The sequence below is a fragment of the Schistocerca gregaria genome, chromosome 6, assembly GCF_023897955.1.
Source record: "Schistocerca gregaria isolate iqSchGreg1 chromosome 6, iqSchGreg1.2, whole genome shotgun sequence".
Classification (NCBI taxonomy): Eukaryota; Metazoa; Arthropoda; class Insecta; order Orthoptera; family Acrididae; genus Schistocerca; species Schistocerca gregaria.
The window spans coordinates 541,202,711-541,230,049 of record NC_064925.1 but is presented as its reverse complement, the minus strand read 5'-3'; the positions used below and the strand labels follow the sequence as shown (position 1 = coordinate 541,230,049).

Here is a 27,339-nt window from a genome sequence, read left to right as displayed (position 1 = left end):
CCGTAGAACATCCAGAAAATAGAAACATATCTGTCGGTAGAACGCCTCTCTAGGTTTCCAGTCAACATTACACTCAGTATCGGCACCTATGTGACACGGTAAATGTCAATACGTGCATGCACTTGACTGGAGTCGCTGACACACACTGCTCGGCAAACTTTGAACTGACTATTTAGTCGCGAACAGATTCAGTGTTTCTTTGAGGAACGGATGACTTGTCTACATGTCCAGACGAACCTTCCCCATAGTGCAACTGCGCCATAGCGCGTATTATGAATCCAATCTTGGAGAGGTGTTTTATGCCTTGTACTTTCTCCAAAGTCGACGGCTGAAACCTCGGAAGTGGCTACTTATGAATAACCCTATACTGCAAGTAGAATGTTATGTCAAAGCTATTCTTGGAACACTTGATGTGATGTCGTTACAAGGGCTGGATAAAAATATGGAAACACCAAAAACACAACACATTATAATGATAATCCGGTGGACGAAAACTGTTGGCATTCATAACAGCTTTCAGTCGACTCGGAATGTATAAATACAGGCCCTGCTTAGTTTTCAAAGGAACATTATAGCATTCTAACTCTTCTGGAAACTATGGGTCAAATTAAACAGAGCTCACACTGGGTTATGGACGATGCGCAGCCTCTCTTTACAAATGGGGTGCTGCATAGTCTACGGTATGTGACTGTGGGACTCCGAAACAGACAATTAAGTACTTTAGAGATGAATGCCTCTTGCGTTCCTACCATGGGAGTTGGAGCGACCTCTTGAAAGCTGATGATGCACCTCTTATATGGATTAGGAACCTAGATACCGACATTTAGTTAGTTCAAGTGGCTTTAAACACTATGGGACTTAACATCTGAGGTCATCAGTCCCCTACACTTAGAACTACTTACACCTAACTAACCTAAGGACATCACACACATCCATGCCCGAGGCAGGATTCGAACCTGCGATCGCAGCAGCAGCGCGGTTCCGGAATGAAGCGCCTAGAACCCCTCGGCCACAACGGCCGGCATTTAGTTGGTTCTAATGTAGTTTTGTATTTTCATATTCCTGTTATATATAGTATTACTGATGTCATGCACCTGTAATTTTACTCTGCATGTGAACCATACGAATAAATAAATAAAAAAATAAAATAACTATTATTCCTGCAAAATAGTGGCAATTTTAGGTAACAACGATAGAGGCAGATAGCGATCACGTAACCTCGGAACACTTTATCTCCACTGGAGAACAAATATTGTAAAAGAGGCTGAACCTCATCAGCCAAATGGTCACATAACCTCTGGCAGCAATGTGACCTTGCAGAGTAGTCGTGGGAACCATGGAATAGAACGATGTGGCTGCAAAATCGTCACCGAATCTCCGGAAAATTTGATTCTTGACAGCAAGCAGGCTGCAGCGTATGGTTGGGACGGTGTACGCCAGACGTAAGCTCGGTCAGAAATTGGAAACGGCGTGAAACAACAATAATAGGTCCAAATAATTTCCATTGCTCCATAGACCAGGCTTCATGGCTGTGGCACCACGTTTTCCTGTTAGAGGCATCTGAATGACTGATGCGCCATTTTGGAATTCCACCTGTCCCTGCAACTCCTAACCTTGGGAGCTCCCTTCGTGTTGTTTTGGCGCAAACCGCGTTCTTGAGTGCGACACTCAGTTCGGCAGTGACGTCTGCAGCTGTAGGAATCTTTTTGTACATAACAATCCAATGACTGTCACGATCACTCAACACTTCCTTCCGCCCGCGTTGTGACTTAGCAGATGATATTTTACCGCTTTCCCTGTATGCGGAATAATCTCCGATAAGATGCCTCTTTAAAACCGAATACTTCGGCTACCTTGGTTACGGACGCACCTCCATAGGAGCAACAACAATTTCTCCAGGCTCGTATCCACTTAGTTCCGATGTGACGCACACACAACCTCGCAGAACACTGTTCTGATCGCGTCCTACACTTGCAACGTATTGAGTATCAAATACAGCAGCACCACCAGCAGGTTTGGCTAGCATCTGAATTTACGTTCAAGCGTACTTTTCTTGCGATGTTTCAATATTTTTGTCCAATCGCTGTATTTAAAAGTCAACTCACCCAATAGCATTTTGACAACGTATGATAAACGTAAATTCTGAGTGTAACTCGAATATGTTTGGTTATTTCACACACTTTGTGGTGTCACCGCCAGACTCCACACTTGCTAGGTGGTAGCCTTTAAATCGGCTAAATCGGCCGCGGTCCGTTAGTATACGTCGGACCCGCGTGTCGCCACTATCAGTGATTGCAGACCGAGCGCCGCCACACGGCAGGTCTAGTCTAGAGAGACTCCCTAGCACTCGCCAGTTGTACAGCCGACTTTGCTATCGATGGTTCACTGCCTGCATACGCTCTCATTTGCAGAGACGACAGTTTAGCATAGCCTTCAGCTACGTCATTTGCTACGACCAAGCAAGGCGCCATATTCAGTTACTATGTATCCTGAACAGATAATATTGTGAATCATGTACAGTCAAAAGGGACGTTTATCGTTAATGGCTTAAAGTTAAGTATCAAACTAATCACGTCCGCTTTTTGAATTCTAATTCCTTATCATGTTCCAGACCTCGCGTCAGTATAGTTATTCCCTCCTCACGCCAGCATGCATGAGCTAAAACGCGTGCATTTCTGCCTCCACTTGTTAACACGGTGTTGGCTCTCCAGCCAACACAACACACTCCAAAATGGCTACACAACCGAAACTGCAATATGAAAATAAACAAATAAAAATGATATTCTAATCAACGTAACAGGAGCCCGCGCGGAAGGTTAACGTCATTCAAGAAATTTATTTCGACTGTGGATCCCACTGCAATTAAAATATTAGTTTCCTCTGTGTTTCATTATACACACATCAAAAAAGTTTTGCATCACCCCGGTTTCCGGAACTCCTGAAGATAGACGTTGACTGTGGGTGTTGTATCACAGACACAGTCCCTTTGACTGTTCGGGGATGTCACTAAACCCACCCAAAGATATAAACAACCATGCATGAGCAGTGACTATTAGACGGAGGGGATCCGACAACCGACCAGTTCCAGTCATTTCACCAGGAAGGGGGTACATGGCTCGTGTTGTCTGTAGTTGAACCATGCCTAGACGGTCAATACCGCGATTCTATCGCATACGCATTGTTACTTAGTGCCAGGAAGGGCTCTCAACAAGGGAAGTGTCCAGGCGTCTCGGAGTTAACCAAAGCGATGTTGTTCTCACATGGAGGAGATACAGAGAAACAGGAACTGTCAATGACGTGCCTCTCTCAGGCCACCCAAGGGTTACTACTGCGGTGGATGACAGCTACCTATGGATTATGGCCCGGAGGACCACTGACAGCAACGCCACCATGTTGAATAATGCTTTTCGTGCAGTCACAGGACGTCGTGTTACAACTCGAACTGTGCGCTATAGGGTACGCAACGCGCAACTTCACTCCCGACTTCCATAGCGAGGTCCATCTTTGAAACCATGACGCCACGCAGCGCGGTACAGAAGGGCCCAACAACATGCCCAATGGACGGCTGAGGACTGGCATCACTTTCTCTTCACCGATGAGTGTCGCGTATGCCTTCAACCAGACAATCGTCGGAGACGTGTCTGGAGGCAACACGGTCAGGCTGAACGCCTTAGACACACTGTTCAGCTAGTGCGGCAAGGGGAGTTCCCCCGCTGTTTTGGGGTGGCATTATGTGGGGGCGACGTACTCTGCTGGTGGTCGTGGAAGGCGCCGTAACGGCTGTACGATAGGTGAATGCCATCCTCCGACCGATAGTGCAACCATGTGGGCAGCATATTCGCGTGGCATTCGTCTTGATGGACGACAGTTTGGGCCCCCATCGCGCACATTTTGTGATTGCCTTCCTTCAAGATAACGACATCGCTCGACTAGAGTGGCCAGCATGTTCTCCAGACAACCCTATTGACCATGCGTGGGATAGATTGAAAAGTGCTGTTTATGGACGACGTGACCCACCAACCACTCTGAGGGATCTACGCCGAATCGCCGTTGAGGAGTGGATCAATCTGGACCAACAGTGCCATGGTGAACTTGTAGATAATATGCCATGGCGAATACAGGCATGCATGAATGCAAGAGGACGTGCTTCTGGGAATTAGAGATACCGATGTGTACAGCAATCTGACCCACCAACTCCGAAGTTCTCGCTGTTTGGTGGTACAACATGCAATGTGTGGTTTCCATGAGCAATAAAAGGGGCGGAAATGATATTTATGTTAATCTCTATTGAATTTTTCTGCACAGGTTCCGGAACTCTCGGAACCGAAGTGACGCAAAACTTTTTTTGATGTGTGTAGTTAAGGGATAATCAGTTTGAGTCGGTTACAAAATCTTAAATAAACAGTAATATTCGACAAGTCCTGTAATTCATATTCTGTTAACACCGCAAATCTAGTTTATCAGGTCATCGAAACTACGAATGTTCTAGGAAAAATAATGATGCTCTCACCGCCATGACAGTGACGAACATTACAATCATGATAGCCACCATGAGAACAGCGGGCGCATCTTCAAAGTTGGTCTCCACCCATTCTGAAGCATTTCTGTCCACTTCTTGCACCATCTCTATCTGGAACGAAAATAAAGGCTTATAGTTGGCTTGTATCCAGTGAAATAGGTGAATGATGAGTGAATAATAACCAAGTGCCACTGTTCAGACCGAATTGTACTATGGATTTCGATTTACTGCTAAATATGTACAGTTTAGAACTTTCAATACGGCATTTTTTAGAACATAGTTATTAGTAGCTGTATATTTTTTTATTATTCGCGTATCTGGAAGATAAGTGTTATTAACAAAGAAGGAAAAAAGTCTCACATATGAGCTCGAAATAATATTTTTACGCTTTATCCCAGACTCCGCATATATCACATCTTAACACTGCTCAATTCCAGATACGCTGCTGGCCATTAAAATTGCCACACCAAAAAGAAATGCAGATGATAAATGGGTATTCATTGGACAAATATATTATACTAGAACTGACATGTGATTACATTTTCAAGCAATTTGGGTGCATAGATCCTGAGAAATCAGTACCCAGAACAACTACCACTGGCCGTAATAACGGCCATGATACGCCTGGGCATTGAGTCAAATGGCTCCGAGCACTATGGGACTTAACATCTGTGGTCATCAGTCCTCTAGAACTTAGAACTACTTAAACCTAACTAACCTAAGGACATCACACACATCCATGCCCGAGGCAGGATTCGCACCTGCGACCGTAGCAGTCCCGCGGTTCCGGACTGAGCCCCTAGAACCGCGAGACCACCGCGGCCGGCGGGCATTGAGTCAAACAGAGCTTGGATGTCGTGTACAGGTACAGCTGCCCATGCAGCTTCAACACGATACCACAGTTCATCAAGAGTAGTGACTGGCGTATTGTGACGAGCCAGTTGTTCGGCCACCATTGACCAGACATTTTCAATTGGTGAGACATCTGGAGAATGTGCTGTCCAGGACAGAAGTCGAACATTTTCTGCATCCAGAAAGGCCCGTACAGGACCTGCAACATGCGGTTGTACATTATCCTGCTGAAATGTGGGGTTTCGCAGGGATCGAATGGAGGGTAGAGTCACGGGTCGTAACACATCTGAAATGTAACGACCACTGTTCACAGTGCCGTCAATGCGAACAAGAGGTGACCGAGACGTGTAACGAATGGCACCCCATACCATCAAGCCGGGTGATACACGCCAGTATGGCGAGACAAATACACGCTTCCAATGTGCGTTCACCTAGACGTCGCCAAACATGGATGCGACCATCACGATGCTGTAAACAAAACCTGGATTCATCCGAAAAAATGACGTTTTGCCATTCGTGCACCCAGGTTCGTCGTTGAGTACACCATCGCAGGCGCTCCTGTCTGTGATGCAGCGTCATGCTGCTGCTGCAAACGTTGTCGAACTGTTCATGCAGATGATTGTTGTCTTGCAAACGTCCCCATCTCTTGACTCAGGGATCGAGACGTGGCTGCACGATCCGTTACAGCCTTTCGGATAAGATGTCCGTCATCTCGACTGCTAGAGATAAGAAGCCGTTGGGTTCCAGCACGGCGTTCCGTATTACCCACCTGAAGCCACCGATTCCATATTCTGCTAACAATCATTGGATCTCGACCAACGCGAGCAGCATTGTCGCGATATGATAAACTGCAATCGCGATAGGCTACAATCCGACCTTTATCAAAGTTGGAAACGTGATGGTACGCATTTCTCCTCCTTACACGAGGCATCACAACAACGTTTCACCAGGTTAACGCCCGTCAACTGCTGTTTGTGTATGAGAAATCGGTTGTAAACTTTTCTCATGTCAGCACGTCGTATGTGTCGCCACCGGCGCCAACCTTGTGTGAATGCTCTGAAAAGCTAATCATTTGTATATCACAGTATCGTCTTCCTGTCGGTTAAATTTTGGGTCTTTAGCACGTCATTTTCGTGGTGTAGCAATTTTAATGGCCAGTAGTGTTCATAAAAGGGCAGTCAAACGAAAACTGAACATCCACCACAATTGGTCGTTGGAGTTGCTTCGTTCAAAAGTAATCACCATAGACGAAAAGCACTTATGCGACGATCACTTCCCGTTTCACAGAACTCGGTCGATCGCTGACAGATCCACAACCGCACCCACTACTACACTTCCTCGCCCGACTGAAACCGGCATCCACGCGTGTCTTTCTTCAAGTCGCCAAAGGTGTGAAAACCACATAGTGTTAGGTCTGGGGTGTGTGGAGGATTCCGTCCGACAATTCGTCTAACGTGGAACCACAGTCAGTGCACAGCGCTATGAAGACATTTTTCAGAAACTGGGTCGCGCCAGAGGTCTAAGAATGTTGTTGGATTGAATCATCCTGCTGCACGATAACGTCCGGCCTCACATTGCCAACCGGACGATTGCTACGCTTCAGCCATTTGGTGGGGGAACACTCCAACATCCTTTGTACAGCCCGGATCCTTCACCGTCTGATTTGCACGTCTTTGGCAATCTGAAGAAAGACATGCATGGACGTCGGTTTAAGTTGGACGAGGAAGTTCAAGAGTGGGTGTGATCGTGTATACGTCAGCGGCCGACCACGTTCTACGAAACAGGGATGGATCGTCTCGTCTCCCAATGGGACAGATGTCTTAACGCGTGTGGTGATTCTGAATGTAACCATTCCATGGTACCGTTGTGGCAGGTGCCCGGTTTTCATTTAACCGCCCTCCATAATGTGTTTTGGTACACATCCTTCATCGGATACTGTTAATAAAATGAGAGAGCATAAATGAGAAGCTTGTAAACTATCAATCACGTGACCACATACACCGATGAACCAAAACACTCGGAGCATTATCCACGGCGAGACTAAGCACCGTCTGGTGGCGTTGCTGGCAACTGACGCCGTAACGAAAGCAAATAAACAGAGCGGAGAAGATTGGGGAATCATTCTAGCGTCTATACTAGTCGCAAATCGGAGAAACACACCACTGCGTTCAAATGGTTCTAATCACTATGGGACTTAACATTTGAGGTCATCAGTTCCCTAGACTTAGAACTACTTAAATCTAACTAATCTAATGACATTACCCACATTCATGGCCGAGGTAGGATTCGAACGTGCGACCGTAGCAGCAGCGCGGTTCGGGACAAAAGCGGCTAGAACCGCTCTTCCACAGCGGCTCGCCACACCACTGCCATAAGCGACATTTACAAAGGGTATATACACTCCTGGAAATTGAAATAAGAACACCGTGAATTCATTGTCCCAGGAAGGGGAAACTTTATTGACACATTCCTGGGGTCAGATACAACACATGATCACACTGACAGAACCACAGGCACATAGACACAGGCAACAGAGCATGCACAATGTCGGCACTAGTACAGTGTATATACACCTTTCGCAGCAATGCAAGCTGCTACTCTCCCATGGAGACGATCGTAGAGATGCTGGATGTAGTCCTGTGGAACGGCTTGCCATGCCATTTCCACCTGGCGCCTCAGTTGGACCAGCGTTCGTGCTGGACGTGCAGACCGCGTGGGACGACGCTTCATCCAGTCCCAAACATGCTCAATGGGGGACAGATCCGGAGATCTTGCTGGCCAGGGTAGTTGACTTACACCTTCTACAGCACGTTGGGTGGCACGGGATACATGCGGACGTGCATTGTCCTGTTGGAACAGCAAGTTCCCTTGCCGGTCTAGGAATGGTAGAACGAAGGGTTCAATGACGGTTTGGATGTACCGTGCACTATTCAGTGTCCCCTCGACGATCACCAGAGGTGTACGGCCAGTGTAGGAGATCGCTCCCCACACCATGATGCCGGGTGTTGGCCCTGTGTGCCTCGGTCGTATGCAGTCCTGATTGTGGCGCTCACCTGCACGACTATCATTGGCACCAAGGCAGAAGCGACTCTCATCGCTGAAGACGACACGTCTCCATTCGTCCCTCCATTCACGCCTGTCGCGACACCACTGGAGGCGGGCTGCACGATGTTGGGGCGTGAGCGGAAGACGGCCTAACGGTGTGCGGGACCGTAGCCCAGCTTCATGGAGACGGTTGCGAATGGTCCTCGCCGAGACCCCAGGAGCAACAGTGTCCCTAATTTGCTGGGAAGTGGCGGTGCGGTCCCCTACGGCACTGCGTAGGATCCTACGGTCTTGGCGTGCTTCCGTGCGTCGCTGCGGTCCGGTCCCAGGTCGACGGGCACGTGCACCTTCCGCCGACCACTGGCGACATCGATGTACTGTGGAGTCCTCACGCCCCACGTGTTGAGCAATTCGGCGGTACGTTCACCCGCCCTCGCTCAAAGTCCGTCAACTGCACATACGGTTCACGTCCACGCTGTCGCGGCATGCTACCAGTGTTAAAGACTGCTATGGAGCTCCGTATGCCACGGCAAACTGGCTGACACTGTAAGCGGCGGTGCATAAATGCTGCGCAGCTAGCGCCATTCGACGGCCAACACCGCGGTTCCTGGTGTGTCCGCTGTGCCGTGCGTGTGATCATTGCTTGTACAGCCCTCTCGCAGTGTCCGGAGCAAGTATGGTGGGTCTGACACACCGGTGTCAATGTGTTCTTTTTTCCATTTCCAGGAGTGTATTTATGGCCCGCTGCCTCGGTGAAACCTCTAGCAGACGACAAGATACTGAGCTTGCACGTGTCATCACAGAACGTGAACGTGGAGGTCGGAGGTATCCCGCTCTGAAAAGCAGGGTAGGCGGTTACCTGCGGCAAGTGTGACGACAGTGTACAGCGGTGTGCTGGCCCAAGTGTTTCAAAGCGCACCCTTTAGCACACGTTGGTGGTGGTGGGGTTCCTTAGCAAACGGATCCTACATGTTCGCATTTTCACCCAACTAAATCGTCAATTACCATTCCAGTAGGCACTGAATGATTGAGACTGGATCGCGGATCAATAACATCTTGTTGCGTGGTCGCATAATCACGTTTCTTGCTAAACGAGATCGATAGCAGTGTCTGCATATGCCGTCATCCAGGCGAATGGCTGCGTGCAGGCCGGTGGGTGCAGGATTTTGCTGTGGTCAACATTAATCTGGACTTCCATGGGATCTGTGGTCGCAGTCGAAGCCACCATCACAGCTGTGGATCACCTGTATGCCTTCATGCTTAATGTCTTCCCCGGCGGCGATGGAATCTTCCAGCATGGTAACTGCCAGTGTCACAAGGCCATAGTCGTGCTGCAGGGATTTGAGGTGCTTGGTAGTGAGCTTACGTTGGTGGGTGACCATCAGATTCATCTGATTTGAACCAAACGGAACACATCTGGAACGCTATTGGCCGCTACCTCCGGACCCGCAAACTATCGGCCCATAATTTACGGGAATTGCGTTTCCTGTACGTAGACATGTGATGCCACATACCACCGGAAATCTACCAAGGACTTGTAGAACCAATGTCACGGAGAACTGCCTTTGTTCTGCGTTCCAAAGGTGGACGAACATACTGTTAAGTAGATGGTGATAAAGTTTTGGCTTTTCAGTTTAAATGAAGTTATTCATACAAAACTGACGGCACTGTTCAATGTGTAGTGTCAAGTCATAGACGTAGCGATCTTGTATTTGGAAACGAGTGATAACTGCCATATATGGGTGCGGAAATTATACCGAAGTGAAGGGCGCGGATTGGAGCTTCATGTTTTTTCAATTCTTCAGAAGCTGCCGGCATAAGTGAGGACTAGTGCTACACGGCCCCTGTTGTACTATCCATTTTTCTAAGAAATAGACACGAAAGGTATTCTCGAAAACGTTGTGATCGACACTATTTAAATGGCAGCGCATTGCTACGCTGATTCATAAAGGTTCATCATGGAGATGTGGGTGAAAGCTGGCTTCTGCCTGCAAGCAATCTACAGGGTGGTCAGAAACAGTTTTAAAATGTTGAGCTGAGGAATAATTATCAAGAAAAAATTCGGTAAGTTGCACCAGTTCCGAGTTAATTAGCACTGACGTTAGCCAATGAGGCTGTCGGGCGCAAATTCAGGCGGCCTGTCAGAGACGGTGTCACAAACGTATCCTTTGTTCGGTTTCCTAAAACCGAACAAGAGAGCGATACAAAAATTGGACATTGGACAGTAGTAAGTATCGAACGCGAACTAAAGGCTGAGCACTATCTTGCGCTGTCATCTACGCTATGAGAGCAGTTCACAATATTTGTATCTTATCGGGCCACTTGAATCTGTTCCATAGAACAGCTTGATGGGCTAAATTCAATGCTAATTAATACGGAAATAGATGAGCGTAATAATTTTTTCTTAACAGTTATTTCTCAGCACAACGTACACTGCAGCCCCTGCACAAGTTTTTCAGACTACTTCTGTCCATTCTGCATATTTGTGTGTATGTGTGTGTGTGTGAAAAATGATTAAAATTGCTGCGTTCTCCAAACAACCTTAGCAATATGCACTTCTTTGTCCAAAGCAATTTGACGGCCATGAATGTCGTTCTCTGGGGCTTCAAAAATATGGAAATTGCAGTGGGAGAGATCGGGTCTATGTGTGGGATGTGTAAAGGTATCCCCACTGAAACTTATGCAGCATAGTCGAAACAATCGTGGCAACATGTGGGCACGCCCACATCGAAACATCCGTAATCGACATGAATACTTATAAGATGTTCCAGATCACGACATACCTCGACAGTAATACAACATTTGGTTGGAAGAAATTTCCTCATTTTCTAACAGTACTCATTAGCCCGCCAGTAATTTCCGACTTTTGTTCTTGCGGTAACATGTTACTAGTTCGGTATCAAGAAAGGTATCAGAATTCTACGATGACTGTGCAGAAAAACTCATAAATCAGACAACTGTCTTGCTAATGTGTAAGCAAACGGAGATGGCTGATCTAATTTTAACAGTAAAATTAACCGAGTGTTCAAATGATGACCTAGGCTTGTTTTTTTAATGTTGCGATATGAATACATTAGTGAAAACTGATGTAATACCATGAATAACACAACAAAACAATTGGTTCAGAGCACTATGCGACTTAACTTCTGAGGACATCAGTCGCCTAGAACTTAGAACTTATTAAACCTAACAAACCTAAGGACATCACACACATCCATGCCCGAGGCAGGATTCGAACCTGCGACCGTAGCGATCGCTCGGTTCCACACTCAACAAAACAATGATTTACTGTCCAACTCATGTACTGGGGCTATACTATTACACAAAGAGCCAAACAGTTCGTCACTCACGAAAACATACTCTCAAAAAATTCCGAATTTATTCTTTCGGTAAGGTAAAGGTGAAGTTCCCCAATGGTCCAATCGAACTCGACCGACCACCGTGTCATCTTCTGCCACTGATATCATCACGTGCGGTTTTAGGGGCATGTGGTCAGCACGCCGCTCTCTAGCTTCTTGTTGTTCGTTGACCTTGCAAACAACCACTAATCTATCGAGTAGCTCCACGCTTTGCCTCACGAGGCTGAGTGCACTCCATAACAGTCCTCTCACCAAGGAAAAATGTCAAGCATTACGGGGAATGGAACTCGTGTACCAGGCATGGCAGTCGGCCTCGCTGACCACTCATCTGCGGAGGCGGACGAACTTCTTCCTTAGTGGCATTAAATTTAGTGACCCACAGCCATATTGCATAAAGTACCCAACCTGGGCCTAACATTGGGGAATTAGTTCTGCCTGTCACGAGCCAAGAAAAGGATGAGTTATACAGGTTAACACCAGTTTAAAAAAAACTTGGTCCAGGTGTTAGTAACTTGTAAGGGTCCCCTGCCAGGATAGCAGATGAAGATAGTAAACGATTTTTAAGGCGGAATAGGACTATGCTTCCCAAAGGCGAATAAAGCGGATCAGCATCTCAAATTCACTAGACAGCGTCTGTTCCCACCTTAGAGGCGGCTACTAACAGCGTTGGTTCCCTAAGTTAAGGGCGGATGAAATAATCTCCAAAGCTGGTCCAGGAACAACAGCGTGGCAGCCCTTTCACTGAACTTGCTTCTTACCGGCTAGCAACCTTCATGCTTTCAAGTCTAGACCAGGAAATACTCGGATTGACAGCCACGTTGACGACTGAGCAGCGAAAAAGTAATGCATTAAAAACGCAAAGTATTATAAATATTGCGATATGCAACGAACAGGTAATATCCCATAAAGAAGACCAGGTAGACGACTTATTAGCAAAAAAGGGATATTCAGTAGCAACAATTTTGGAAACAAATGGGAAATTAAGGGGTTCAAATGACATTCAGAATTACTTACAATTCTACAGTGGAGTCGATCAGAAAACAAGAGCAAAAGCTGGTGTTATGCTGATGGTACAGGAACGCCTCAGGTCAGTAATCGATGACTAAATTTTCTAGAACGAAAGGCTCCTTCAGCTGCGACTAAAATTTCACGAGGCTACTCCACAGCGATTGGTCTCTATGTTCTGCTTGAAGGTGAGAAAGGATAAACTGACAACTTCTGTTGCTAGTTACAAAAGATCATCAGCGAGATTAATAAGTCCGATATGACCATAACAATGTTGGAATTTAAAGCTCGCGCAGAGACACCAGAGTTGAACAATATGTAGACCCTCATGAGGGTCTAGTAACCAACCCAGAGTTTTGAACTCAAAGTTACAGCATATAGCAAGCCGCAAATTCACTTGGGAAAGCAGGGCCTTCAGTTCTATGGCAAATTATGTTCTTTGTAATAAAAAATGACTGATATGGTATTGGACATAAAAGTTTTTCAAGTTTCTTCTACTATGCCTCATACGCATAACACCAAGATGATATATAAAAAAAGTACACGGAACTGCCAATGAATAAACAACTTGCCTTCTGATAGACTGCACTATAGTTTGCTTATGCCAAAAAAATACTTAAGTTAACGCAAATATCACCAATGATAGTGAACTCAGAGGAAGAATGGGAGGCTCTCCAATACATTCGAAGAGAAGCTGCCAATCGGAGCATTAGCAGAAAAGCAAAGGAAAAGACTGACAAAATGGGATGCTGACGCCGAAAAAGCTGTAAAGGGCAAACGAGAAGCATTTGTGAAATATCTGTCAAGAAGGAATCATGAAGATAAAATAGATTACCATGGGAAAAGAACAATCGCGAAAAGATAAATACGATGGAAACACAGAGTTGGGAAGTTTTTCTGGCCAGTTTAGAACATAATATTTACAGACCGCAACTACAGGCGTTCAAAATGATTAAAAAAGCTAAACAGAGAGAATGTGAAAGTGACTCGCATCCGCTTACCTAAATGATGGCAGTACTTTAAGAATCTGTGGTCTCAAATATCAAAGCGTCTTAGAATCCAAGTCTCGCAGAACCATTCAAGAGAAACCATCGCTAAGTGCGAACTTAAAGAATTGTTAAGCAAAACATAAAAAGCTAATAAAGTTCCAGAAGAAGTTTTAATCAATATAGAGCTATTTAAATATGCAAGCAAGTCGTTTACAGAAAAATTCCTAAACTTCTTAAATATGATCTGGTCAAAAGATGATATTCTTGAGAGGTGGACAAAGCCAGTTGCCATTCCTGCCTTTAAAAAGCGAGACCTGACAAATTGTGATAGCTTCCGAGGAATAATTTTATTGAAGTCCGCATATAAAATCTTAGCCAGCACCATGAAAAGTAAATTGTATAGACGCTATGAAATCATTGTGGGTCATGAGAAAAATGGTTTCCTAAAAGAAAGATCATGCTGCGATTGCTATTTTCCATTGAAACTGCCAATATAAAAACACAGTCAGTCTAGAAACGAATATTACCTTTGTAGACTTCAGAAAAGCTTTTGCTAAAGTCAGAGGAAACAAGTTATTGCAGATGATCATGTTCTGAAGTAACTTTTCGAAAATATGTACAAATTTAATCTTTGTCAAGAAAGAGAACAAATTAGCAAGTGGAGCACAATCTATTTTGGAATACGACATGGATGCGGCTTTTCACCATTATTTATTATTTAAATGAATAGTACCATACAGGTGTGGAAACAATCGCCATACGGCTTCATCCAAATCAACAGAAACACGAAGCTACCTGCTTTATTTTTTGCAGATGATGTAGCTCTTTTAGCATGTTCAGAGAAAGATCAGCAGTATTCAAGAAATAAAGTATAGACATCAACACCGAAGAAAAGGATACTATGGACTTCTGTGGAGAATACCCAAAGGAAAGAAAGTTTTTTATGAAAAATAAAATTCTGCATAGGGTGGACACATTAACATATTTAAGCTGTAAACCATCCCTCCTGGGAGGAATAGGCCCAGCTGCAAAAGCCACCAGATACAGAAAAACAATAGGAGTCATTTATAATGCAATGAAACCTTTCTGAGACGAGAATCACACAAGAATACGCATTTGTAAGACCTTTGCTGTAATATGGCAGCGAAGCCTGGATAATACAGGCAAAAGATACGAAAAGCCTTAACAGCCTTTGAAGTGAAATTCTTATAACGAACAACTGATTATAACAAATGTGTGCACAAAATAAATGACGATGTTTTGGAGGAACTTAAAATGGAACCAATCACACATTACATACTGAACTACCAAAATAAGTATAGAAAATATTTACAACGAATGAGCTCAAAGAGAATCAGAAAATCCTTTCTACATTTCGTCCCCAACGTTGCTAGATGGCTAGGATGACCGGTGAAAGGATGGCAGGAGAACTTTTTGACGAGACCGTAACAGGTCAAAATGGCTAACACTTGAAGGAATGGGAAAAAGAACACGATATCATGAACCCCCAAGGGCGTTAGCTTATGAGAAAATATTGATTATGTAAAACTAAACAAGTTGAGGAAAAACATAAACAAAAGGCCATGACACATGTTCACTATCTAGTTTTTATACCGCGCTTATTGCAGCCCTCAGACGATGAAATCAAACAACAGCGCACATGCAGTATAACGGTGGACAGTAAGTTTCATCAACAAATGTTCAAATGTGTGTGAAATCTTATGGGACTTAACTGCTAAGGTCATCAGTCCCTAACCTTACACACTACTTAACCTAAATTATCCTAAGGACAAACACACACACCCGTGCCCGAGGGAGGACTCGAACCTCCGCCGGGACCAGCCGCACAGTCCATGACTGCAGCGCCTTAGACCACCTTTTTTTTCTTTTTTTCCATTTTGTTCTATATAGTTCGTTGTGTTTGGTCTGGGCGGACGTCACAAGACAGCCGTTCAATTTGATCGTTGATTCATTGACTCAGTTTTTTTATTACAGAGAGAACGCAGCCCTCTGACCGAACACGCTGAGCTACCGTGCCGGCTAAATGGAGACCGCTCGGCTAATCAGGCGCGGCTAAGTTTCATCACTTCAGATTTAGAAACACTCACTGCAGACCAACTTACAGCCTAGAGCTCTTGTAATTTACATTTAATAATTTCCAATGGATGTGGGAACTTTTAAAAAAATATTCTCAAAATCGTTGCTTAATAAATAATAGAAAATAATAAGTTCGTCATGCTCCTTGTTTACGTAACGCATTATAACACAGACAATTAACCAGCGATTGCAATTTATCAGTATCAGTTTGGCAGCTATTTGCGGAACAATATCAGTTTTGAACGAAGTTTCGATACAGTATTACATTAATGACAAATAGTTAGTAATCTATGTTACTGACGGAATTACATTTACACACTAGCAGAGTTATTATTTGTCAGTATTGAATTCCGAAACAAAATAGATTTTAGCCAAACTGATAAAGTAAATTATTACCCTCTTTGACTCATCGCTAAATGAAATAATTAGCAACCATTACATAATAACGACAGAGGAAGATGAAAGGAACTTCGTTAATGATGAAAGCAGCAATGTTTACACACAACTTTTGATTTATTATCCGTACAAAAGAAATACCTTTCAATTTCAAATAGGGAGTAATTAATACACAATTTGTACGTATGAGTGCTTGCTTTTCATGACAGTGAGTCACAAAAGTCTCTGCGCTGACTGTGTTTTAGCTACTGGATGGATTCTAATATTCTCTGACGACAATTATATTGAAGTTGAAGATGATAACTTCAGATTGTTTTTCCGTCCGTATCGACTACTATACTCTTAGACTGTCGAAACTTTAATATTATAGGCTTCTGGTTTGAATACGTGTACTTCGTCGTCAAGTGCCACATAATTAATTACGGATCATATAGCCATATTTGTCCACTCGAATATATAACACAGTTCACGGTTTATTCGTTCTTAATCACAGTCGTCATGCCATACATACAGGGTGACAATTACTGAACTATATAAAATAAAATCGTCATAACTTCTGAATGGTTTGCGTTAGGACGTTCAAAGTGCACTGCTGGGCGCGGTGCATGATGGGAATTAGTATGGGCTATATGGCTTGGTTTAACGACGGAGCCTACTTTCATTTGGATGGGTTCGTCAATAAGTAAAACTGTCGCATTTGGGCGACATAGAATCCGCATTTCGCGATCAAGAAGTCTCGTCACCTTCAACGGGTGACCATGTGGTGTACAATGTCCAGGCACGGAATAATCGGTGTGATATTCCTTGATGGCACGGTGACTACCGAACGGTACGTGAAGGTTCTGGAAGATGATTTCATCCCCATTATCCAACGCGAACCCTGATTTCGGCAAAATGTGGTCCATGCGAGACGTAGTGCGACCACATCGAAGTAGGAGAGTGTTTGATGTGCTGGAGAAGCACTTTGGGGACCCCATTCTGGCTCGGGGGTACCCAGAGGCCACTGGCATGGGCTTCGATTGGCCGCCATATTCTCCGTATCTGAACACATGTGGGGCTGCATTAGAAACAAGGTTTAGAGCAATAACCCCAAAACCATTGCTGAGCTGAAAACAGTCATTCAGGAGGTCATCGACAGCATCGATGTTCTGACACTTCAGCGGGTCATGCAAACTTCCGCTTTTCGTCTGCGCCATATCACCGCCCATGATGGAAGGCATATCGAACATGTCATAACCTAGATCCGAATATCTGTGGTGACGTTTTACATGTTGAATGAAGTGTGTGCTCGCCGTAGTTCGTAACTAATTAAATTTTTTTCATATATTTCAAGAATTATCGCCCTGTATCATTGCTGCAAACACACACACACACACACACACACACACACACACACACACACACACAAAATCTATTGGAAGTGTACGAACTCTGTTCTTGTTATGTACGAAGCAATTATATTTTATCTATTTATTCACATAAGGCATTCCACAATTTATTCACAGGTACTCACGGTCCTCGTGTTGTTCTTATTAATACCATACAATCAATGTTTTTCTGCAAGTCTGCGATTGCTGTCCACAGTCCACTGAGTATTTATCGTTAGTCACTGTCCTTATGCTGTCCGTATTAATCTGGTACACACGGAATTTTCGATATTTGCACCACTGCGACACACGAAAAAAAAAAGAAAAAGAAAACCATGAGCAGCAACACGATACCATCTCCAATCCGTATGGGCTCTCTACTATCGATAGATCACTGTCGACTTACTTAAGTGTTCTCATAACAAATATTATCCAACGATGCATCGTTACTACATACATTTGGAAGTAATCTGAAACGACGGTACTAACAGCTAACATTTATAAAATGAAATAAAGAAAAAGAAAAAAAATATCCCTTAGGCTCTTCGTAGCTATATCATTAGGCATGGATTCCGTTGCGAAGAACTGTAGTGCTAGGTGTAGTGAAATATCGTTATTGCCGTTTCTTCTTATTTTGCACGTCACATTGGATATTTACGTATGATGGTTGTGTTCGCAATAGTCTACGTTGCTCCTTAGGCGGCACGAAGACATAAAACACGGTGCGGGATAGTGTTTTTTCCATGTTCAGCGATCGAGGGAGGTGATACTGTTGTTAAAAAGCTGGAGTCATTTGCTGGAGAAATGAGGTTGAAATTACTATAAGGCCATCCAGATTTGACATATGAGTAGTAACACTGTGGGGCCTGTGAAACACTTTGATGTTCACACACTGAGCTATGTACAGATTGCAAAACGCCAAGAGTAATGACGTCTCACAAAGGCGTTGGGGGCGAAATTGAAAAACGCAAGATGGTGCTGGCGGGAAATTATAAAATTGCATGGTGGTAGGGATGGAAAAATTTTAAAAATACAACATGGTGGTGGTAAGGGAAATTTAGGAGTTTCAAGATGCTAGTGGGTGAGAAATTTTAAAAATGATTGATGGACGTTGGTAGGAAATTTTAAAAATGTAAGGTGGTGGTGGTGGTATGGGAATTTTGAAAATTGCAAGATGATGGTCTGTGAGAAATTCTAAAAGTGAATTTTAGTACGAGGTGCTTCATAACTTGGTCCAACCGATAAGAGGTGACAAGGGCAACTTCACTGATGTTGTGTGAAATTCCATCTCTCTCTCTCTTCTGCGTGAAGTACAAGTTCGGGTATATTACAGAGGGAATGGGGGAAAGACCAACAAAATATTCTAGATACAAAATTTATTGTACAGAAAATTATTACATTCCTAAGAAAAGTAGATACACATTTACATAAATCGTTCAGCGTAGCATGTAGCTATGACAAGGATATTCTGTTGAAATTACACAACGTTTTTACACATTTTCACACATACGGAATAAAATAATATTTCGTGTTTACACACCCACCCACCCACCCACCCACACACACACACACACACACACATATATATATATATATATATATATATATATATATATATATATATATATATATATATATATATATATCCGGCTTGAGTGGCCGTGCTAGGCACTACAGTCTGGAACCGAGACACCGCTACGGTCGCAGGTTCGAATCCTGCCTCGGGCATGGATGTTTGTGGTGTCCTTAGGTTAGTTAGGTTTCATTAGTTCTAAGTTCTAGGCGACTGATGACCTCAGAAGTTAAGTCGCACAATGCTCAGAGCCATTTTGAACCATATACAACGACCACGAAGTTCAGCCTACCAAGAGATTTGCCGGTTGATTGTCTTCGTTGGCCTTCTTCATCTCTGATTGGGTACTAGCCACTGAATCCCTTCAATTACTGCTCAGTCAGGGTACTAGACTGTAGCTGCTTGTAGACTCCCGATTGCTCTGACTGGATAACAGACGACAGTCGATGCTGAATCGGATACTAGGCAGCAGTTGCTTACAAATTCTGCAATACTGAATGAAACATATCCCAGAAAGCAGATGAATTTATGAAAGGCATTATACACTATGTGACCAAAAGTATCAGGACACTTGGCTGAAAATGACTTACAAGTTCATGGCGCCTTCCATCGTTGATGCTGTAATTCAGTAAGGTGTTGGCCCACCCTTAGCCTTGATGACAGCTTCCACTCTCGCAGGCATACGCTCAATCAGGTGCTGGAAGGTTTCGTGGGGAATAGCACTCCATTCTTCACGGAGTGCTGCACTGAGGAGAGGTATCGATGTCGGTCGGTGAGGCCTGGCACGAAGTCGGCGTTCCAAAACATACCAAAGGTGTTCTATAGGATTCAGGCCAGGATTCTGTGCAGGAGAGTCCATTACCGGGATGTTATTGTCGTGTACCTACCCCGCCACAGGCCATGCATTATGAACAGGTGCTCGATGGTGTTGAAAGATGCAATCACCATCCCCGAATTGCTCTTCAACAGTGGGAAGCAAGAAGGTGCTTAAAACATCAATGGGCCGGCCGATGTGGCCGATCGGTTCTAGGCGCTTCAGTTTGGAGCCGCGATACTGCTATGGTCGCAGGTTCGAGTCCTGCCTCGGTTATGGATGTGTGCGATGTCCTTAGGTTAGTTAGGTTTAAGTAGTTCGTAGTTCTAAGTTCTAGGGGACTGATGACCTCAGATATTAAGTCCCATAGCGCTCAGAGACATTTAAGCCATTTGAAAACATCAATGTAGGCCTGTGCTGTGATAGTGCCACGCAAAACAACAAGGGGTGCAAGTCCCCTACATGAAAAACACGACCACACTACCACACCACCGCCTCAGAATTTTACTGTTGGCACTACACACGCTGGCAAATGACGTTCACCGGGGATTTGGCATACCCACAGCCTGCCATCGGATCGCCACATTGTGTACCGTGATTCGTCACTCCATCCAACGTTTATGCAACGTTTATGCTCCGTACACCAAGCGAGGGGTCGTTTGGCATTTACCAGCGTGACGTGCAGCTTATGAGCAACTGCTCGACCATGAAATCCAAGTTTTCTCATGTCCCGCCTAACTGCCATAGTACTTGCAGTGGATCTGATTCAGACTGATGGTCTGGATAGATGTCTGCCTATTACACATTACGACCCTCTTCAACTGTCGGCGGTCTCTGTCAGTCAACAGACGAGGTCGGCATGTACGCTTTTGTGCTGTACGTGTGCCGTCATGTTTCCACTTCACCATCACATCGAAAAGAGTGGACTAGGGATGTTTAAGAGAGTGGAAATCTCACTCACACCCAATCACCTGACCATGTTCGAAGTCCGTGAGTTCCGCAGAGTGTCCCATTCTGCTCTCTCATGATGTCTAGTGGCTACTGAGGTCGCTGATACGGAGTACCTGGCAGCAGGTGGCAGCACAATGCACCTAATATGAAAAACGTATGTTTTTGTAGATGTTCAAATGGCTCTGAGCACTATGCGACTCAACTTCTGAAGGTCATCAGTAGTAGAACTAATTAAACCGAACTAAGCTAAGAACATCACACACATCCATGCCCGAGGCAGGATTCGAACCTGGGACCGTAGCGGTCGCTCGGCTCCAGACTGTAGCACCTAGAACCGCACGGCCAATCCGGCCGGCCTTTTGTAGATGTCCGGATACTTTTGACTACACAGTGTAGCTGCATTCATAGATACAGCAAGGTCTGAATAGGCTGGGAACTGTCAAAGGAATGCAACTCAGAATCAGAAACATGTATCACAAGTGCCTGAAGGTGGAAAAAAAAATGGAGGAGGATTTATGAGTAATCCGTAAAAGAAGGATCGTTACAGGAAAAATAAATAGCACGTGGAAGATGTAAAATTATTAAATATTAGTACAGAAGTCAGACTGATATTTTTTGGAGAAATGCTGTGTCATGTACAAAGACTGCGAATTTTCCTCAAGATCGCGTTTTTGCCAACAGTCGCTGTAGTTCTTCAATGACTGTACTGTACTACAGATGACAAGCAGCACAGTTTCTGCAGAGTTGAATGAGCATGTCTGAGTTACAAGTAACCAGTAGATGAAAGATATAAGATCGCTGAGAGGAAAATGTATGTCACACATAACAGTTTTGGAGAGCTGCTCGCATGTTACAAGAAAGTTTTGCGATGTTTCAGCAACACTAATTTGCCATGAGCGGATGCTCCCGATTTTACAACCACTCCCAGATGATATAGCAATCGCTGACGTCTGCGCATGCACACTGATACAATATCCAAGCCCATCATACTCCACTGTCTCGAGAAGACAGGAAAATTTGTCGTTTGTTCCAAGAAGAAAAATGCTTAGTCAACAAGTCGAGGCTTTCCGATGCCTGCCGAAGTGAATTAGCAAGTGAGTGAAATTGTGCCGAGCCGAGAGTCAAATGCATTGGTGAAAAGCGTGAGCTGCATGACGAGTTCTACATCTACATCCATACTGCGCAATCCACCTGGCGGTGTGTGGCGGAGGGTACCCTGAGTACCTCTATCGGTTCTCCATTGTATTCCAGTGTCGTATTGTTCGTGGAAAGGAAGATTATCGGTATGCCTCTGTGTGGGCTCCAATCTCTCTGATTTTATCCTCATGGTCTCTTCGCGAGATATACGTAGGAGGGAGCAATATACTGCTTGACACTTCGGTGAAGGTATGTTCTCGAAACTTCAACAAAAGCCCGTACCGAGCTACTGAGCGTCTCTCCTGCAGAGTCTTCCACTGGATATTATCTATCATCTCCGTAATTTCATATGGTCATTACATTTTAAATCACTCCTAAAGCCTGTTGTTGTTGTTGTTGTTGTTGTTGTTGTTGTTGTTGTTGTTGTTGTGGTCTTCAGTCCTGAGACTGGTGTGATGCATCTCACCATGCTACTCCATCCTGTGCAAGCTTCTTCATCTCCTAGTACCTACTGAAATCTATATCCTTTTGAATCTGCTTAGTGTATTCATCTCTTGGTCTCCCTATACGATTTTTACCCTCCACGCTGCTCTCCAATACTAAATTGGTGATCCCTTGATGCCTAAGAACATGTCTTACCAACCGATCCCTTCTTCTAGTCACGTTGTGCCACAAACTCCTCTTTTCCCCAATTCTATTCAATACCTCCTCAATAGTTATGTGATCTACCCATCTAATCTTCAGCATTCTTCTGTAGTACCACATTTCGAAAGCTTCTATTCTCTTCTAATCCAAACTATTTATCGTCCATGTTTCACTTCCACACAAGGCTACACTCCGTACAAATACTTTAAAAAACGACTTCATGACACTTAAATCTATACTTGATGTTAACAAGTTACTCCTCTTCAGTAACGCTTTCCTTGCCATTGCCACACTACATTTTATATCCTCTCTACTTCGACTTTGCTCCCCAAATAGCAAAACTCCTTTACTACTTTAAGTGTCTCATTTCCTAATGCAATTCCCTCAGCATCACCCGACTTGATTCGAACACATTCCATTATCCTCGTTTTTCTTTTGTTGATGTTCATCTTATATCCTCCTTTCAAGACACTGTCCATTCCATTCAACTGCTCTTCCAAGTCATTTGCTGTCTCTGACAGAATTACGATGTCATCGGCGAAACTCAAAGTTTTTATTTCTTCTCCATGGATTTTAATACCTACTCCGAGCTTTTTTTTTGTTTCCTTCACTGCTTGCTCAATATACAGATTGAATAACATCGGGGATAGGCTACAACCCTGTCTCACTCCCTTCCCAGCCACTGCTTCCCTTTCATGTCCCTCGGCTCCTAAAACTGCCATCTGGTTTCGGTACAGATTGTAAATAGCCTTTCGCTCCCTTTATTTTACCCCTGCCACCTTCAGAATTTGAAAGAGAATATTCCAGTCAAGATTGTCAAAAGCTTTCTCTAAGTCTACAAATGCTAGAAACGTAGGTTTGCCTTTCCTTAATCTTTCTTCTAAGATAAGTCGTAGGGTCAGTATTGCCTCACGTGGTCCAGTATTTCTACGGAATCCACACTGATCTTCCCCGAGATCGGCTTCTACTAGTTTTTTCATTCGTCTGTAAAGAATTCGCATTAGTATTTTGCAGCTGTGGCTTATTAAACTGATAGTGCAGTAATTTTCACATCTGTCAACAGCTGCTTTCTTTGGAATTGGAAATATTATATTCTTCTTGAAGTCTGAGGGTATTTCGCCTGTCTCATATATGTTGTTCACCAGATGGTAGAGTTTTGTCAGGACTGGATCTCCCAAGGGCTGTGAGTAGTTCCAATGGAATGTTGTCTATTCCCGGGGCCTTGTTTCGACCCAAGTCTTTCAGTGCTCAGAGTGTCAATACGTTCCAACATTGCAGGAATCACAGCTGCGTGCAGCCGGCCAGCGCGCTGGAGATCGGACAGGTCTGCGCGACGTTGTTGCGATGATGAGAAACGCCTCGCACCAAGCGAGGTGGCGCAGTTGTTAGCACACTGGACTCGCATTCGGGAGGACGACGGTTCAATCCCGTCTCCAGCCATCCTGATTTAGGTTTTCCGTGATTTCCCTAAATCGTTTCAGGAAAATGCCGCGATGGTTCCTTTGAAAGGGCACGGCCGATTTCCTTCCCAATCCTTCCCTAACCAGAGCTTGCGCTCCGTCTCTAATGACCTCGTTGTCGGCGGGACTTTAAACACTATCCACCACCACACCACACAAACGCCTCGCCGAACGATACACCGTGCTTATGCCCACTGCCAGGTCTCTGTAGACATTCTGCAAACATCTATGAATAACTGAGACGAATTGGTTTTCCAGGAGAGAAAGAGAGAGACAGAGAGAGAACCCTCAGTGACAGCTCTCTGCCTGGAACGCACCACGGTTGCTGACGTCATTTTGAAGGCTATGTATAGCGTCACCACCTATCGGAGCTTCATGAATTATAGAGACCGAAGTGCGAATATTCCACGATGTTTCGCAACAGATTATGCATTTTTCCAACCGAAATCGGTCGACAAAAATATGTATTGTATTACCTATTGTACGGCCCTCGTATATTGCAACCCGCTACGTATCTTTCGGCAGGAACCTCTAAGAGACGATTAGATTAATTGTAGTGTGCATAGACGCATTTAAACGGTTACTTTTCTCGCATAATATATTTGCAAATGGAACACTGCAGGATAAAAGTAGTTCGCTGAAGTGCCGACTTTCAGGCGGTTCATTCTTTGTTGAGTTCTGAGTCACGTGTCTGTTAGTCAAATCAAAGCTAAACTACCATGAGACAGTGTTCTATTTCCAGATTATGCTCTACGCAATTGCCACATTTCATGCTTTTGTGTGGACAGGTATTACGCTTTCAGTGGAATGTTAATATTCTCATTGCATGCGGTGTGCGTCCATGGGAGATCACAAATGCACTCGCAAAACATGCTGAGAAACTTTGAGATATTGAATTTGTTCAGATATTCATTCACGTCCCCATTCCTTCCGCTGCCCAATGAAAACATCCTATTCTCTTGAATACATTTACAAAACCATCCTCAGATGACATTAACAATTATTTCTTGGGTAAAAATGGGTGAGGATTCAGAGAGGGGTATTCCAAGGCTCCAGTTTGTTATCGTATGTATTCAATCTGTGTGCGAAGCACAATATGAGGAATGCCAGGTTAGGCGAAAGAACTGGAACTAAAATTACTGTGATAAATATAATTAATCATAGATATGCAGATGATACCATCCTGATAGGAGAAAGTAAATAAGAGTTTAAGATCCTCTTACTAAAGATAAAGAAGAAAGTGCAAGGGCTGGTCTGATGTTGAATGTCAAGAAAACGTAAATTACGGCAACTTCACCTGTCACTTCACGGTATATAGAAGGAGGAACAGTGAAGGTAGTTTCTACGTTCCATTATCTTTGCTTCCAGATTGATGATGATGCTGACTGCAACCAGGAAATCAAGAGAAGTTTAATACTTTTCAGAAAGGCAATGTCGAACCTTGATAACGCTTTAAGGAGTAGAGAGATAACTTTAACAATAAAGAATTGGACCATTAAGAAAGGCTGAACGGCATGGAGTAGACAACTTTAAATTGCTACTGACGTAAAAACTGACCTACTTTGGTCACCAGTGTATACAGTGTCGACCATTGATCGTGACTGGGCCAAATATCTCACGAAATAAGCGTCAAACGAAAAAACTACAAAGAACGGAACTTGTCCAGCTTGAAGGGGGAAACCAGATGGCGCTATGGTTGGCCCGCTAGATGGCGCTGCCATAAGTCAAACGGATATCAACTGCGTTTTTCAAAATAGGAATCCTCATTTTTTATTACGTATTCGTATAGTACGTAAAGAAATATGAAAGTTTTTGTTGGACCACTTTCTTCGCTTTGTGATAGATGGCGCTGTAATGGTCACACACATATGGCTCACAATTTTAGACGACCAGTTGGTAACAGGTATGTTTTTTTTAAATTGAAATACAGAATTTAGGTATGTTTGAACATTTTATTTCGGTTGTTCCAATGTGATACATACGCCTTTGTAAACTTATCATTTCTGGGAACGCATGCTGTTACAGCGTGATTGCCGGCCGCGGTGGTCTCGCGGTTCTAGGCGCGCAGTCCGGAACCGTGCGGCTGCTACGGTCGCAGGTTCGAATACTGCCTCGGGCATGGATGTGTGTGATGTCGTTAGGTTAGTTAGGTTTAAGTAGTTCGAAGTTCTAGGGGACTGATGACCACAGCAGTTGAGTCCCATAGTGCTCAGAGCCATTTGAATCATTTTTGAACAGCGTGATTACCTGTAAATACCACATTAATGCAATAAATACTCAAAATGATGTTAGTCTATCTCAATGCATTTGGCAATACGTGTAACGACATTCCTCCCAACAGCGAGTAGTTCGCCTTCCGTAACGTTCGCATATGCATTGAAAATGCGCTGACGCATGTTGTCAGGCGTTGTCGGTGGAACACGATAGCAAATATCCTTCAACTTTCCCCACAGAAAGAAATCATGCGACATCAGATCCGGGAACGTGCTGGCCATGGTATGGTGCTTCGACGACCAATGCACCTGCCATGAAATATGCTATTCAATACCGCTACAACCGCACGCGAGCTATGTGCTGGACATCCATCATGTTGGAAGTACATCGCCATTCTGTCATGCAGTGAAACATCTTGTAGTAATATCGGTAGAACGTTACGTAAGAAATCAGCATACATTGCACTATTTAGATTGCGATAGATAAAATGGGGGCCAATTATCCTTCTTCCCATAATGCCGCACCATACGTTAACCCGCCAAGGTCGCTGATGTTCCACTTGTCGCAGACATCGTGGATTTTTCGTTGCCCAATAGTGCATATTATGCCGGTTTACGTTACCGCTGTTGGCGAATGACGCTTAGTCTCTAAATAGAACGCGTGCGAAAAATCTGTCATCGCCCCCTAATTTCTCTTAAGCCGAGTGGCAGAACTGTACACGACTTTCAAAGTCGTCCCCATGCAATTCCTGGTGCAATCGATGTTGATGTAGAATTCTCAACACCGACGTTTTCGAGATTCCCGATTCTCGCGCTGTTTGTTTGCGGATTAGCCCCGACAGCAGCTGAAACACCTACTTGGGCATCATCATTTGTTGTAGGTGGTGGTTGACGTTTCACATGTGGCTGAACACTTC

At 44.3% G+C, this 27,339-nt stretch overlaps 1 protein-coding gene across 3 annotated transcripts in view; it reads right to left on the bottom strand.

Annotated features, from left to right (window-relative positions):
- LOC126278376 (uncharacterized) overlaps positions 1 to 27,339 on the bottom strand; it is a 355,754-nt gene that overhangs the window by 137,923 nt on the left and 190,492 nt on the right. For all 3 annotated transcript variants that reach the window (XM_049978453.1, XM_049978452.1, XM_049978451.1), the window contains one exon: positions 4,511 to 4,630. In XM_049978453.1, coding sequence (XP_049834410.1) covers positions 4,511 to 4,630 — 120 coding nt within the window. The remainder of the gene's footprint in view (positions 1 to 4,510; positions 4,631 to 27,339) is intronic.